General features: G+C 45.5%; 1 protein-coding gene across 6 annotated transcripts in view; it reads right to left on the minus strand.

The window, feature by feature from the left end:
- Window positions 1–17,483, minus strand: part of LOC129700493 (zinc finger protein DPF3-like) — a 156,808-nt gene that overhangs the window by 87,801 nt on the left and 51,524 nt on the right. For all 6 annotated transcript variants that reach the window (XM_055641026.1, XM_055641027.1, XM_055641031.1 and 3 more), the window contains 2 exons: window positions 14,570–14,730; window positions 11,912–12,019 (listed from right to left, as the gene is read on the minus strand). In XM_055641026.1, the coding sequence (XP_055497001.1) occupies window positions 11,912–12,019; window positions 14,570–14,730 (269 nt within the window). The remainder of the gene's footprint in view (window positions 1–11,911; window positions 12,020–14,569; window positions 14,731–17,483) is intronic.

Raw genomic sequence — 17,483 nt, forward strand, 5'->3', positions numbered from 1 at the left:
GCTAAGTTTCTTGCGCAGAAGTTTAGTTTTTAGTTTAGTTTGGGACCAGCATGGGGAAGGTTTACCCTTTGACCATGCGAAGTGTAACAGAGACACGAGGAGTTTTCTAACCTTTAAAGCGATAAGCTGGAGTTCGATGAAGATTATAGTGTACGAGTCGGAAGAAGGTTGGATGTACCTTATTGTTTTTCATCTACAATAAAGAATTTATCAATCAAAAGACTGTGTTTTGAAGATTTATCTGGGAATAAGCTCTGAAGGTCTTGCATGCATACGGGGACATTCCCCTTAACTATGCTGTCCATTTAGTGGCTAGAGGGAGTAATCTCTTGAACGATATAAAAATCTACCGTTACACCCCAAATGACCCTGGGTTCATCCAGCTGCAACTCCAGTTCCCTAATGCAGTCTGTAGGGCGCTGCACTTGGACACAATCTCCACTTGTGTTGTCATCAGAGACACCAGCAGTTTCCTTGTCTCCCCACTTCCTGCAAGAGCAGCATCGTACCAACTTACCTGACAGCACCACTGCAACTGGACCATGAAAGGGAGCGAAATAAAAAAATAACAAGACTCACACACAGGGAGACTGTACCTTATCCTCCTATCCACCTGTGATAGCCTCCTTCCTCCAGCCTCCTCGCCAAAAATCTAGAGCCAAAGACTCTAACTTGACGTCAACACAGTCTCTCTCTCAACATGGCCGCTCCACTACTATCCACCTCATTGGTGACCCTCGGACTATTTTTGATCGGGCTTTGCTGGCTTTACCTTGCACTCAACGTTATTCCATTATCATATATCTGTACACTGCGAATGGCTGGATTGTAATCATGTGTTGTCTTTCCGCTAGCTGGTTAGCAGGCAACAAAAGCTTTTCACTGTACCTCGGTACACGTGACAATAAACTGAACTGAACTGAACCTTGCCTTGCTTTTATCCGCTGCTCAATTAGACAATGTGGATACAATTTGGTGAATCAACGGGCTTGCTGCTAAAACCTGCTACTCCTGCAACAACGCGGAATTAACTTACTTTAGTTTAGAGACACAGCATGAATACAGGCCCTTCGGCCCAACGAGTCCATGCTCACCATCGATCACCCGTTCGCACTGGTTCTATGTTAGATCACTTTCTCATCTACCTCCTACTGGGGGAAATTTACAGGGTCAAATTAACCCACAACCCCGATGTTCGAGGAAACCGAAACATCCAGAGGAAATCCATGTGGTCACTGCAAGAAAGTGCAAACGCCACACAGTGAGCACCTGAGGACGGGATCGAACCCGGGTCTCTGGTGCAGTAAGGCTGCAGTTCTATTGTTTTGTCACTGGGCCACCCAAAACATCTCCATAGACTTGATTTTTGATGTTCACGCTACTGCATCGACCTGAGATTCACTTGCTGCAACTAATTAATGGGATTACAGCCCAAAGCTGCCTCTCCTGTTCCTGACCTGATGTAAGTTCAAGACATTCAAACATTCTGCTCAACTTCTGCAAAAATAACGAGCTAAAACCATGACGACTAGAACACGGAAATTACTGAGAGAATGTGTAGGAAGGAACCACAGATGCAGGTTTAAACAAAAGTGAACACAAAAAGCTGGAGTAACTCAGCGGGTCAGGCAGCATCTCTGGGGAGAAGGAATAGGTGACATTTCTAGTCGAAACCCTTCAGACCTGAAAAGAAGAGTATTGATCCGAAATGTCACCAATTCCTTTTCTCCAGAGATGCTGCCTGTCCCGCTGACTTACTCCAGCTTACTCCATGTCTATCTTCGGTTCAAACCACCATCTGCAGTTCCTTCCTAAACAACCCACTATCTTTGCTGAGCACAAGAGCCTCGGCTGCTGGTGGCTGGAAGGCCAGACCACACGGTCAAAGTCACTTTGCTTTATCTGAAGGTAGACAAAAATGCTGGAGGAACTCAGCGGGTGAGGCAGCATCTATGGAGCGAAGGAATAGGTGACGTTTCATGTCGAGACCCTTCTTCATTTATCTGAAAGTATCTTTCTTTATACTTTATCCTTTCTTTACCCTTCTTTATCTGAAAGTCACTGTTGACAAAACAGGGAACAATTACACTGTTTAAATGGAATAACCACAGCAAATACATTTCTGCATCAAATTCTAGTTTAGCCCAAAAATAAACCTGTCTTTCCTTCCAGCAGGGTCTATGGAATAAGGCAACTTTAGCAATTAGTTTTTAATAATGTCAATTCCTTGCCAGAGGCAATTTATTCCGCAGAAGATCCTCGTAATAAACTTGTATTTAAAAGGGGCATAGTTAGCCACTGTAAAGTGGTAACGGCTGAGTCTGGAGCATCAGCGTCTGTCTGTCTGCAGTAGCCCTCTCAGCCAAAACAGAAGGGAACCCAGAGATGCCAATGTGACAGCAGACAATGGTTCCACACAGTAGCATTACTACACCAAGTTACTCATCACATTTCTAAGTTGCTCCAGCACTTTGCGCTGAAGCATGGCTGAACCACTATCTACCTCATTGGTGACCCTCGGACTATCCTTGATTAGACTTTGCTGGCTTTACCTTGCACTAAACGTTATTCCCTTATCAGTTCAGTTCAGGTTAGTTTATTGTCACGTGTACCGAGGTATAGTGAAAAGCTTTAGTTGCGTGCTAACCAGTCAGCGTAAAGACAATACACGATTAGTACAATCGAGCCATTCACAGTACAGCTACATGATAAGGGAATAACGTTTAGTGCAAGGTAAAGCCAGCAATGTCCAATCAAGGATAGTCTGAGGGTCACTAAAGAGGTAGATAGTAGTTCAGCACTGCTCTCTGGTTGTGGTAAGCGCTCAGCTACTATCTGCACACTGTGAATGGCTCGGTTGTAATCATGTATTGTCTTTCTGCTGACTGGATAGCATGCAACAAAACCTTTCACTGTACCTTGGTACGAGTGACAGTAAACCAAACTGAACCTTATTTTCTAAACCAGCGTCTGCTATTCTTTGTGTCCGCACCAGATGACTGTTCTCAGGCTCGCTTTACAATGATGCTTCTCAGTGATTGCTCCAGCAATTTAAATTAGTTGCTTGGAAAGGTACGAGCATGAATTAAAGAAGGCAGTGCAAGATGGGATGGGGAGAGGAAGAGTGACTTTGGACCATAATACCAATTTGAAACATGCAGCACCCTCAGGTACTTGACAGGTGGATGTGTGAGAACTCTGGGTCACTGTGAACAAATTAAATGGTCACCAATTTGAGACCTAGAGGTGGTGAATTTTTTCCCTCTCCCCCGACTCAGGAATGATGATATGGTCAAATGTGATAGGAGCAGAATTAGGCTATTCGGCCCATCAACTCTACTCCGCCATTCAATCATGGCTGACCTGTCTTCCCCTCCTAACCCCATTCTCCTGCCTTCTTCCCATAACCCCTGACACCCGTATTAATCAAGAATCTATCTCTCTCTGCCTTAAACATATCCACTGAGTTGGCCTCCACAGCCTTGTGTGGCACGGAATTCCACAGATTCATCACCTTCTGACTAATGAAATTCCTCTTCACCTCCTTCCTAAAGGAACGTCCTTTAATTCTGAGGCCATGACCTCTAGTCCTGTCCTCTCCCACTAGTAGAAACATCCTCTCCACATCCACTCGATCCAAGGCTTTCACATGGGAGAGCTTTGGAAGTCTGACTGCATTGGAGAAGAGAGTAATTGACAATTCTTGAGGCAGGGTTGGCAAACGAGCAGGAGCAGTGGAAGGTTATCGTGGCTGGGCAGGACCGACTGCAGAGTGGAAGTCACAGTCAGATCACTCATGAGCTTGTCTGATGGTACAGCAGACACTGCCTGCTCCCAATTCTTTGTAAGTTCATGTTTCCAACATTAACACGGAAACAAAATGCAGAAAATACACGGCTGGCCACCAAGCATCTTTGGAGAGTCAGGTTTAGTTTAGTTTAGAGATACAGCGCGGAAACTGGTCCTTCAGCCCACCGTGTCCACACCGAACAATGATCCCCGCACCTTGGTGCTATCCAACACACACTAGGGACAAGTTACAATGATACCAAATCAATTAACCTACAAACCTGCTCATCTTTGGAGCGTGGGAGGAAACCGAAGATCCCGGAGAAAACCCACGCGGGTCACTGGGAGATCCGTACAGACAGCACCCACAGTCAGGATTGAACCCCGGTTTCTGAAGCAGCAAGGCAGCAACTCTACCGCTGTGCCACCATGCTGCGAGGTTAATGTCTTTCATCAGCTAATGTTTATTTCAATCGAGTTTCCCATCCGGAAATCGCATTCGCTGTGAGACCAGCTTTAAATCAGGGATGGAGTGGGAACGTTAAATAGCTTTGCAGCTGGGCCTGATCATACATGTTCGAGGACACTGTGGGAAGCTAATGAAGAAATGGCAAGCGCCATGGCTGAGATTTATGAACTATCATTAGACAAGGGGGAGGTGTCGGAAGACAAGGGCAGCTCGTGTCATGCCCTATTTAAGAAGGTCTGCAAGGAAAATCCTCGGCGCTATAGACCAGTGATCCCAAAATCGGTGGTAGGCAAGTTAATGGAAAGGATTCTGAAAGATAAGACATAAAGGCATTTGGCAGTCTGAAGTAGGGTCTCAACACAAAACATCGCCTATTCCTTTTCTCCAGAGATGCTGTCTGACCCGCTGAGCCACTCCAGCTTTTTGTGTCTCTCTTTGGCATTTTGATAGTCTGGGGCTGATTAGGGATTGTCGGCGTGATTTTGTATGTGGGAGATTGTGCCTTACTTGTCCGACTGAGTTGTTTTTGAAGAGTAAACACAAAGATTGATGTGGGCAAAGCCATAGATGTTGGCCACAGTGACTTCAGCAAGACGTTTGATAAGGTTTTGCATGGTGGTTTCCTCAGGAAAGTTAGATTGCATGGGATCCAGGGAGAGCTAGTTGACTGGATAGAAAATTGGATTCATGGAAGATGGTGGAAGGTTGTTTTTCTTTATGGAGGCGTGACTAGTGATTAGTAGTGTGCCTTAGGGTTCGGTGTTGGGACCAATGCTGTTTGTGCTTGATATCAACGATTTGGATTGAGAATGTAAAAGCATGATTAATAAGTTTGATGATGCCACTAAAGCGGGTGGTATCGTAGATAGCGAAGATGGCTATCAAAAATTGCAGCAGGCTCTTGATCAGCTGGGCAAGTGGGTTAAATAATGATTTATGTAAATAAGTGCAGGTTGGTGCATTCTGGGAAGATAAACCAGGGCAGGTCCTTCACAGTGAATGGCAGGGCCCTGGGGAGGGCTGTGCAGCAGAGGGATCTAGGAGTGCAGGTACATAAGTCTTTGAAAGGAGCATTAACAGATAGATTAGGTGGTCAAGAAGGCTTTCGGTACATTGGCCTTCATCAGTCAGGGTATGGAGTAAAGACGTTGAGGATGTTATGTTACAGTTGTACAAGATGTTGTCGAGGCCTTATTTGGTGTATTGTGTTCAGTTTTTGGTCACCCTGTTATAGGATGGATGCTGTTAAGCTGGAAAGAGTGCAGAAAAGGGTGTTGACAAGGATGTTGCCAGGACCTGAGTTGTAGGGAGAGGCTGGACAGGCTTGGTCTTCATGCCTTTGAGCGCAGGAGGTTGAAGTATGATCTTATAGTGGTGTATAAAATCATGATGGTGAATGCAGAATCTTTTACCCAGAGTAGGGGAATCAAGAACCAGAAGGCACAGGTCTAAGGTAGAGGGGAAAGATTTAATATACCTGGTGGTGCTTAAACCTTTAAAACCCAACTGGAGTACTGCGTCCAGTTCCAGGAACTACAATTTGTATATATATACTAGACCAAGTGCAGACCCGTTGGGTCTGTTCCCCAACGTGCGGTTGTGGGGGGAGGCGGTAATTATCCCCCTTGATATTATATTAATATTATTAATTTGCTCATTTTACCCCATAAACACCCTATCTACTGACGCATAGCCCCCAACTTGCAGTCACATCTAGGGAGGGGAGGAGGGGGGGGGGAGAGTAGAGAGTGATGGCAGAGAGAGAAGGGCCAGAGACACAGAGAGAGAGGACAGAGACACAGAGAGAGGGGCAAGAGGGAGAGGGGGGTGGAGAGGAAGAGAAGATGGAGGGTGGGTGTGAGGGGGGAAAGGAGGGGGGGAGGAGAGAGAGAGAGGGTGAGAGTTAGGGGGAGAGAGAAGGGTGCTGAGAGGGGGGTGGGGGGTGAGGTGGGGGGAGCAGGGAGGGGAGGTAGGGGGGAGGGTGGAGGGAAGAGGGTAGGGGATGTGTAGGGGAGGGGGGTTAGGGGAGGGAGGGGAGGGTGGGGGGGGGGGGGGTGGAGGGGGGGGGAGGGGGGAGAGAGAGGAGAGGGGGAGAGGAGAGGAGAGAGGGGGGGGAGAGGAGAGGGGGGGAGAGAGGAGAGGGGGGAGGAGAGGGGGGGGGGAGAGGAGAGGGGGGAGAGGAGAGGGGGGAGAGGAGGGAGGAGAGGGGGGGAGAGTAGAGGGGGGAGAGAGGGGGGGGTGGAGAGAGAGGGGGAAGAGAGAGAGGGAGGGGAGAGGGGAGGAGAGAGAGAGAGGGGGGGGGAGAGAAGAGGAGGGGGGGGGGGGGAGAACCTAAAAAACATTTTAGAACCAAAAAAGACACATTCTGCAAGCATTGTAGAACCAAAAGAGACACATTTTGCAAACATTTTAGAACCAATAGACACATTCTGCAAGCGTTTTAGAACCACTAAGGACACTTACATTTGAGTAGACATGTGTTCAGTGTTATTCACAGCTCAGAGAAACGTGACCCTCTGCCTTCCTCCAGCTTGCAGACACTGATTGAGGCACACCACTTCCTGGTTTTATAGTCCCTCCCCCCTGCCGCCAGCAGGGGCAGCAGAGAGAATGGGGATTTTTGTAAAATCATTAATATCTCTGTCATTTTTCATCGATGGGAAATATCCTCGGCACACATACGGCGGAGGGGGGCTCTGAGCAAGGTGGCCAAAAATGACAGCCGTAGGTGGCGGCGTTCTCTCGGAAATCGCAGCACAGATCGCCAAAACCGGTCAAGAACAGACTTTTAGTAATATATAGAAGATAGATTAAAGCTTTTCACAGGCAAAGAGGAGATTAACCAAAATGATTCCAAGGTTGAGGGATTTTAGTTATATAGAGAATCTGGAGAAGCTAGCTTTGGGGTTAGAAGGGGATTGATAGATTATTTTAAAACCATATTAGGTGTAGACAGAGGAGGGCGTCATGATGGCACAGCAGTAGAGCTACTGCCTTACAGCACCAGAGACCAGGGTTTGATCCCGACTACAGGTGCTGTCTGTATGGAGTTTGTACATTCTTCCCGTGACCAGCGTGGGTTTTCTCAGAGATCTTCAGTTTCCTCCCACACTCCAAAGACGTACAGGTTTGTAGATTAATTGGCTTGGTATATATGTTTTTCAAAAATTGGCCCTTGTGTGTGTAGGATAGTGTTAGTGTGCGGGGAGATCGCTGGTCGGTGCGGACTCAGTGGGCCGAAGGGCCTGTTTCCGCGCTGTATCTCTAAACTAAATTAGAGAGAAAAATATTGTTCCAATTGGCAGGGAGTTAAGAACTAAGGACACAGAATGAAGGCATTGCGAGTGGGTGGGGGGTGGGGGCAGAGAATTTAAAAAATCAAAGATCAAATTCAAAAATTAGGTTAGGGTCTGTGATGCACTGCTGGGCGAATTGCAGGAACTAATTTAATTCTAATATTCAGAAAGAAGCTGGATAAATATCTGAGTTCTCCATGGAAAGAATGGGGCAGGCTGGGTTGCTCTTACAGAAGAGCCAGTACAGATTAGAGGGGCAGAATGGCAAAAACCACTTGTAAATTCTATCTCATCTGAGACCCCATTGTTCTAAATAAAACACTTCTATTCCACTGAGGACATTGGACTTTGTCTAAGGAACCAATGTGTTGCAATGCTAGGAGCTATATTCTGCATTTTGTAAATTCCTCTTTGTTCTATCTAGTGCAGGCTCGAAGGGCCGAATGGCCTACTCCTGCACTATTTTCTATGTTTCTAATGTCCTTTAGTTTGGACTGATTGTATCTATGTATGGTATATCTGATCTGTTTGGATGACATGAGCAAGTGTTCCTTATGAAGTATCTGTACACTGTAAATGGCTCGATTGTAATCATGTATCGTCTTTCCGCTGTCTGGGTAGCACGCAACGAAAGCTTTTCATTGTACCTCGGTACACATGACAATAAACTAACCTGAACTAAAGCCCAATAGAATGCATTGACTTGATGACACAACCAGAGGAGGGTGCAGATTGTGTTACATTCGCTGTATATACTATAAAAAGTGTTAAAAAATCAAAATCCTTACAAAATGTTCCATCAGAAATAGGGGTTATATTTTTAACCATGGCCAATTACCATACAAATTACCACACGGAGAATTCTAGGCTCCAAATATCTTAGTAATATTTTTGCTTTTCAGGTGAGGCAGAAGTTCACTTGCACCTCCTCCAACCTCATCCACTGTATCTGCTGTTCCAGGTGTGAACACCCATGGATTGGTGAGACCAAGCACAGGCTCGGCGATCGTTTCGCTAAACACCTCCACTCAGTCCGCCTAAACCTACCTGATCTCCAGGTTTTTAAACACTTTAACTCCCCCTCCTATTCCTACACTGACCTTTCTGTCCTGGGCCTTCTCCACTGTCAGAGTGAGGCCCAGCACAAATTAGAGGAACAGCTCTTCATATTTTGCTTGGGCAGCTTACACCCCAGCGGTGTGAATATTGACTTCTCTAACCTCAAGGAACTCTTGCTTTCCCTCTCTCTCCATCCCTTCCCCCTTCCCAGTTCTCCGACCAGTCTAACTGTCCCCGATTACATTTTATCTGTTTGCTTTGTTGTCACCTTCTCCTAGCTTACAATGATCTAGTCTACATTTTCATTGATCTCCATCCCCTTTGTCTCATTTTCACACCTTACACTTCCTTATCTCCGTGTCTCCCTCTCCCCTGACTCTCAGTCTGAAGAAGGGTCTCGAGCAGATAAAGTGGTGAAGAAGACATATGGTGTGCTTGCCTTCATTGGATAATACATTGAGTCAGGAAGTCACCTTGCAGCTTCAACAAAGCTTTTAACAAAGTTCTGTTCACCCCCATCAGTGGAAAGATGTGGAGGCTTTGCAGAGGGAGCTGAAGAGGCTTAATGCTGCTTGGATTAGAGGATATTAGCTATAAGGAGGTTGGACAAACTTGGAATATTTTCTTTGGAGTGATATAGTTTGAGAGGAGACCTGCTAGAAGTATAAACAATTATGAGAGGGAGAGAGAATCAGAATCTTTTTTATCAGAGTACGTTTTTTTTCCACACAGAGAACGGTGGGTGCCTGGGTAAATGCCCTGCCAAGATTGGTGGTGGAAGCAAACACAATAGTGGCATTGAAAGGCTTTTGGGCACATGGATGTACAGGGAATGTAATGGATCACACACAGGCAGAGGTGATTAATTTAACTTGGCATCATGCTCAAAATGGGCATTGTGGGCCAAAGGGCATGTCCCTGTCCTTTACAGTTCTAAGTTCTCAATTAAGTTCAAGTTCAAGTGAGTTTATTGTCATGTGTCTCTGATAGGACAATGAAATTCTTGCTTTGCTTCAGCACACAGAACATAATAGGCATTGACTACAAAACAGATCAGTGTGTCCATATACCATGAAATAAATATGTACACACATGAATAAATAAACTGATAAAGTGCAAATAACAGATAATGGGCTATTAATGTTCAGAGTTTTGTCCGAGCCAAGTTTAATAGCCTGATGGCTGTGGGGAAGTAGCTATTCCTGAACCTGGTCATTGCAGTCTTCAGGCTCCTGTACCTTCTGCCTGAAGGTAGCAGAGAGGTGCAATTAGTTTTAATTATACAAAAAGAAGTGCTCATAACCATTTTTACCGACTTATTCAGGGTCCGTTGATTGCACAATGGTTCCCTTCTCATCTATTTTAGATAGCTATTCCAATAAAGTCCCGACATCCTACAAGCTTTGCCCGGGATGGTATTTAACCAAGTTGAAAAGTGCTGGTGTATTGGCTTATAAGATCAGAGGGTCCACGATCATCAGCACCCTGCTACCTCTGTTCTCCACGGCTGGTCAGTAACTCTCACTCCCCACCCTAATCTAGAGGCAACCCTTTATCTCTCTATGTGTTCTATCAAAAGCCTTCCATGTTGAAACAAATCTAACCTCTTCATTTCCAGACGGCTGTGAGCTGGGCAAGTATGAGGACGTATAAGATGCAGGGATGCCTATTTAAGATGTATCGAAGTGCTTATTTAGAGTGACACTTGGACTGAACTGTGCACAAAATGAGTTTCACTGTACCTCGGTCCATGTGACAAGTTAAGGAGCAAAGTACCATACCGTAGGGCTGCAGGGAAATAAGAGAGGGGATAATGGGACTGCCCTGTGGGTGGACAGCATAACATGATGGGCTGAAGGGCCAGTTTGGGTGATAGTTTGGGGCAATAGGTCATCCACTCTGCCTCCAAGTATTATGGAAATATTCCAGACAAGTTATATCCAGATTATACACGTTAATTTACACACCCATTACATCCTGCAGAAACACTGGAAAAACGGTGCAAGTGTGCTAAACCTGTCAAAGAGTGAGTGGGAGGTCTTACAGCTGTGCGCCTGGGGCGACACGGTGGCGCAGCAGTAGAGTTGCTGCCTTACAGCGCTTGCAGCGCCGGAGACCCGGGTTCGATCCCGACGACGGGTGCTTGTCTGTACGGAGTTTGTACGTTTTGTACGTTCTCCCCATGACCGCATAGGTTTTTCTCCGAGATCTTCGGTTTCCTCCCGCACTCCAAAGACATACACGTTTGCAGGTTAATTGGCTTGGTATACAGTAAGTGTAAATTTATCCCTAGTGTGTTTGTAAGATAATGTTAATGTGTGGGGATCGTTGGTCGGTGTGGAAACGGTGGGCCGAAGAGCCTGTTTCTGCGCTGTATCACCAAACTAAACTAAACTAAAGAGTGAGAGGAGGAGAATTTTCTTCATCCCTCTAAGGGTGATGAATCCATGGAAGTCTCTACCCCAGAAGGTCATGAAGGCTCAGTCAGTCAGAGTTTATTCAAAGAAGGGACTGCTTGATCAAACGGGGGGAAGCGAGAAAATGGCATCTTGGTTGAAAGGCAGAGCAGGCTGAAAGCAGGCCCTCTCATAGATGAACTGAGGCCCAGGCTAATTTCAATTTTAGAGGCCCCCAAATCAAGATCCCTTTGAAGCAGGCAGGCATGAGGCCTAACACCAAATGGCACTCGTTACCCCACCTTCTGATAGGGCCTGGCTGAAGGGGAGGGAGGTAGGAGACCCCTACCACAGCTTCTTATAATCTGATATCCGATGAAAATGTTAGAAACACACCTGGTCCAGAACCGGGAGTCACAGTTTCAGAATAAGGGGTAGGCCATTTAGGACTGAGATGAGGAAAATCTTTTTCACCCAGATAGTTGTGAATCTGTGTAAATCTCTGCCGCAGAAGGTAGTGGAAGCCAATTCACTGGATATATAAGAGAGAGTTAGATATACTTCTTAGGACGAACAGAATCAAAGGATATGGGGAGAAAGCAGGAACTGGGTACTGATTTTGGATGATCAGCCATGATCATATTGAATGGCGGTGCTGGCTCGACGGGCCGAATGGCCTACTCCTGCACCTATTTTCTATGTTTCTATAATTTAATGCATGTTAACTGTCCTCCTCACCACTTCCTCCTTCGAAGTTAACTGAGCAGCTAATTCCAACGCATACAGTGTATGAATTGAAGCACTTCGTGGCTTGTTTTGTTAAAGTGTGGTTTGTACAGGAAACCTCCAATGCCGTTATTCTACCGGTGTCAGGCTTCAGGGCGGGCGGAAGAACAACTCACCGAGTTTTATTTCACAAAGTCTCAACCTGGGGTCTTCCGGGGGGTGCAGACGCCTCTTCTTATGCCAGCAGCGGGCGGGGTAAGTGTACAGTTGACCAGGGGCCAAGCCTGCAAGAGACAGTCACTGAATTAGCGTGCAGCAGCTTGTACGCAGCCCATTACAAACTCTGTGCAACCCACAAACTTTTCTTTAAGGTTAGGAGATTTTTGTACACAGATTGTGCTCATGGCTCACAAAGACGCACCCAACACACAATATTGGCAGCAACATGTAAAACCAGTTTTATAACCAGATCTTTCCTGGACCCAGCACACGAACGCAATCATAAAGAAAGCCCATCAACGTCTCTACTTCTTGAGAAGATTGCACAGATTCTGTATGTCAGAGATAACTCTCTTGAACTTCTACAGGTGTACAGTAGAGAGCACATTGACTGGTTCCATTATGGCCTGGTTCGGCAACTTGACTGCCCAGCAGCTAAGAAGACTGCAAAAGCTGGTGAACACTGCCCAGTCCATCACGGGTTCTGACGTGCCCATCCAGTACCTACAGGACTCACTGCCTCAAAAAGGCACCAGCATCATCAGAGACCCACACCACCCTGGCCACACACTCATTTCACCGTGCCACTGGGAAGAAGATATAGGAGCCTGAAAACTGTAATGTCCAGATTCAGGAACAGCTTCTTCCCTACAGCCATCAGGCTATTAAACACTACAACCTGGAAATAAGCTCTGAACTACATAGACTTTGGGGGGCATTGGTTTTGTCTTTTTGCACTATTATTGTTTGTGTTTTTTATGTGTTTGTGTGTGTGTGTGTGTGTGTGTGTGTGTGTGTGTGTGTGTGTGTGTGTGTGTGTGTGTGTGTGTGTGTGTGTGTGTGTGTGTGTGTGTGTGTGTGTGTGTGTGTGTGTGTGTGTGTGTGTGTGTGTGTGTGTGTGTGTGTGTGTGTGTGTGTGTGTGTGTGTGTGTGTGTGTGTGTGTGTGTGTGTGGTGTGTGGGCAGGCGCGAATGATGAAGAAACGTAAACAGGTATTTAGAAATGTTTGCAGAGTAATCAAAAAGAAATAACTGAAATATCACATTTACGTAAGTATTCAGACCCTTTGCTATGGTGTTTCCATTGATTATCCTTGAGATGTTTCTACAACTTGATTGGAGTACATTAAATTGATTGGACATGATTTGGAAAGGCACACACCTGTCTATATAAGGTCCCACAGTTGACAGTGCATGTCAGAGCAAAAACCAAGCCATGAAGCCGAAGGAATTGTCCGTAGACCTCCGAGACAGGAATGTGTTGAGACACAGATCTGGGGAAGGGTATAAAACAATTTCTGCAGCATTGCAGGTCCAGAAGAGCACAGTGGCCTCCGTCATTCTTAAATGATGGAACTTTGGAACCACCAGGACTCTTCATAGAGCTGGCCGCCCGGCCAAACTGAGCAATTGGGGGAGAAGGGCCTTGGTCAGGGAGGTGACCAAGAACCCGATGGTCACTCTGACAGAGCTCCAGAGTTCCTCTGTGGAGATGGGAGAACCTTCCAGAAGAACTCCACCAATCAGGCCTTTATGGTAGAGTGGCCGGACGGAAGCCACTCCTCAGTGAAAGTCACATGACAGCCCGCTTGGAGTTTGCCAAAAGGGTTTTGCTGGTGCTCTGGTCTGATGAAACCAAGATTGAACTCTTTGGCCTGAATGCCAAGTGTCACGTCTGGAGGAAACCAGGCACGGCTCATCACCTGGCCAATACCATACCTACGGTGAAGCATGGTGGTGGCAGCATCATGCTGTGGGGATGTTTTGTTTAGCAGCAGGAACTGGGAGACTACTCAGGATTGAAGGAAAGATGAATGGAACAAAGTACAGAGAGATCCTTGATGAAAACCTGCTCCAGAGCGTTCAGGACCTCAGACTAGGGCGAAAGTTCACCTGCCAACAGGACAATGACCCTAAGCACACAGCCAAGACAACGCAGGAGTTGCTTCGTGACAAGTCTGTGAATGCCCTTGAGTGGCCCAGCCAGAGCCCCGAGTTGAACCTGATCGAGCATCTCTGGTGGGACCTGAAAATAGCTGTGCATCGACGCTCCCCATCCAACCTGACAGAGCCTGAGAGGATCTGCAGAGAAGAATGGGAGAAATAATCCAAATACAGGTGTGCCAAGCTGGTATCGTCATACCCAAGAAGACTTGAGGTTGTAATCGCTGCCAAAGGTGCCTCAACATAGTACTGAGTAAAGGGTCTGAATACTTATATAAATGTGATATTTCAGTTATTTGTTTTTAATTACTTTGCAAACATTTCTAAACACCTGTTCGTGTTTTTTTTTAATTATGGGGTATTGTGTGTAGTTTGATGATTTAAAAAAAATGAATTTAATCAATTTTAGAATAAGACTGTAATGTAACAAAATGTGGAAAAAGTGAAGGGGTCTGAATACTTTCTGAATGCACTGTAGATATAGCTCTTGGGGCTAATGGAATTAAGGGATATGGGGAGAAAGCAGGAACGAAATACTGATTTTGGATGATCAGCCACAATCATATTGAATGGCGGTGCTGGCTCGAATGGTCGAATGGCCTATTCCTGCACCTATTTTCTATATTTCCATATTTAACTCTGGGAACACCCAGATTCACACCAGCACATTACCCGGGCCACGGTGTCTCTTCTCCATCCAGATGTAGCAGTTGTTTTGAGCGACTCCGGTTTGCGAGTCCAGGAACGGCAGCCGCACACTGCGCTCGGCACACAGGCGGGCATTGTAGTTACGGCAATGTTCGATGGCTTCCCTGTAGAACTGCTCTCCCAGCCTGTGGAAACACAGAGGGATTTCTTGCAATGGAGAAAGTCGCAATTGGCACACTCATGCAAACGTCAGGCAATCAGACTGCATGAAACAAATGAATGAAGATAGGTTAAGAATGTCAGCATAATACAGGCACAATAGGTTGGCATACATTATAGTTGTTCCAAAGAACAGGAGCATGCACTGCTCCTTCAATGGTCTCCTGTGCTAAGATCCACATTATCATTATGATGAGAAGCTAAACAGAGGTTACTCAGGGTTCCCCTTTCTACGGTTGAGCTGCGTTAAGGGCCTGTCTCACTTTCACCACCTAATTCACGAACTCTGCCGAGTTTGTCCTTGACTCATACTCGCAGCATGGTTGTCACGAGGTCGTAGAAGGTCATAGGTAGGTCGTAGGTAGGTTGTGATGCTAGTCGTAGGTACTCGTGGCATCAAGTAGGTCGGGGCGTTTTTCTAGTCTGATGAAAAATGGCCACGAGTATAAATGGTTGTGAATTAGGTCGTGAAAGCGGGACAGGTCCATTAGAATACCATGGCATTATACGAGAAGAGAGAGGAAGTAGTTATGGCCTCCAGATTTCATATCCTTCGAACAACATTAAAAAAGTTTAAAAGACATTAATCATGTACTGTGTTGGAAGGAACTGCAGATGCTGGCTTACACCAAAGATAGACACAAAATGTCACACAGAGTCTGAAGAAGGGTCTTGGCCCAAAACATCACCCATTCCTTCTATCTAGAGATGCTGCCTGTCCCACTGAGTTACTCCAGCTTTTTGTGTCTGTCTTTAATAATGGAATCTCAGCACACAAGCCGTTATTTGATGCTATGGAAGGAGAGGCAGATAGAAAAAAAACAGAGATGGGCAGTTCTGTTGAGAAAGAACAAGATCAAAGAGAAAGGATCTGGGCGCAGGGAATTTTAAACCAGTTTGGGTGGAGATAATAAAAATCAAAGAAGAGAAAGCATAGGAGTGAGATGTTAAACAGGAGCTTCCCTCCAGCACAGAATATAAACTAAGAAAGAACAACGGCTTGTAACAAATGTCATAAGGTCATAAGTGATAGAAGAATTAGGCTATTCAGCCCATCAAGTCCACTTCGTCATTCAATCGAGGCTGATCCATCTCTCCCTCCTAACCCCATTCTCCTGCCTTCTCCCCACAACCCCTGACACCCGTACCAATCAAGAATTTATCTATCTCTGCCTTAAAAATATCCATTGACTTGGCCTTCACAACCTCCATGGCAAAGAATTCCACGGATTCACCACCACCTGACTTAAGAAATTCCGCCATTTCCTTCCTTAAGGAACGTCCTTTAATTCTGAGGCTATGACCTCTAGTCTTAGACTCTCCCACATTAGTGGAAACATCTTCTCCACATCTACTGTATCCAGGCCTTTCACCATTCAGTAATTTTCAATGAGGTCCCCGTCACACTTCTAAGCTCCAGCCATTACAGGCCCAGTGCCGTCAAATGCTCATCGTATGATAACCCTGGGATAATTCTTGTAAACCTCCTCTGGACCCTCTCCAGAGCCAATACATCCTTCCTCAGATATGGTGCCCAAAATTGCTCACGATACTCCAAATGCGGCCTGTTCACCACCTCATAGAGCCTCAGCATTACATCCCTGTGTTTGTATTCTAGCCCTCTTGAAATTTGCATTTACTTTCCTTATTACTGATTCGACTTGCAAATTTACTTTTTGGGGAATCCTACACCAGCACGCCCAAGTCCCTTTGCACCTCCAAATTTACTGCAATAATTGAGCAACTGCAATTTTACTATAGATTAGACAACTTGGCGTAGCTAGGCATGGCAACAAATTCCCTGCATATTCAGTACAGGTTTTTGGAACAGTACATCACAGAATTAACTGAGAAAAAAAACATTTAAATACTGGACAAGTGTTACAAGACTTGGCAATTTAAATGACGCCTGTCCATTCCCTCCACAAATGCTGCCTGACCTGCTGAGTTACTCTCACACTGTGTTCTGCTCAGGCCAATTCAATTATGCCCTTTGAGGGAAGAGTGATCATAACATGATAATTTCATGTTCAGTTTGAAAGTTAGAAATTGGGCCTGAAGTTAATGTCTGAAACTGAAATAAAGGGAATTACAAAGGCCTGAAACTTTAGCAGTTAAAGTTGACTGAAAAAATAGGAAAGATAAAATGGTCTATAATCAATGGCAGACATGAAGGAAATATTTCCAAACTTAAAGAGTACATTTTTAAAAAGTACATTCCACTGAGAAATATCCCACACAAGGAGTAATCTATTTGGAGCTAACTAAATGTACAGTCCCACTGCACGAGATAATTCAAGAGCTCTCCCGAGTTTTAAAAAAATCAAACTCGTGGTAAGCACATAGAATGAACGTAGCAGGTACGTCGGAGCTCGGGACGTCTCTTAGCTGCTCGTAACGCTAACGGCAGGTACTCGGGAAACGCGGTAAGCTCGTGAAGACGGGTAAAGATTTTTCAACATGGTGAAAAATGTCCACGAGAGCCCCGAGTACCTACGAGCGGCTATTACCGTAATTCTCCGAGTTGGAATCAGGGGAAACTCAGGAAAACTCTTGAATGAACTCGTACAGTGGGACAGCCCCTTAAGGAAGTTGATGATGGTAGTATTAAACATAATTTTTTTTTCGATTTGAATGGTAGACCAGAAGAAATTTTGGAAGCCTGCAGAAAATTACAAAAATGATTTTAAGGGGAGCAAAGACACAGAGAATAAACTTG

The sequence above is a fragment of the Leucoraja erinacea genome, chromosome 9, assembly GCF_028641065.1.
Source record: "Leucoraja erinacea ecotype New England chromosome 9, Leri_hhj_1, whole genome shotgun sequence".
Lineage (NCBI taxonomy): Eukaryota > Metazoa > Chordata > Chondrichthyes > Rajiformes > Rajidae > Leucoraja > Leucoraja erinaceus.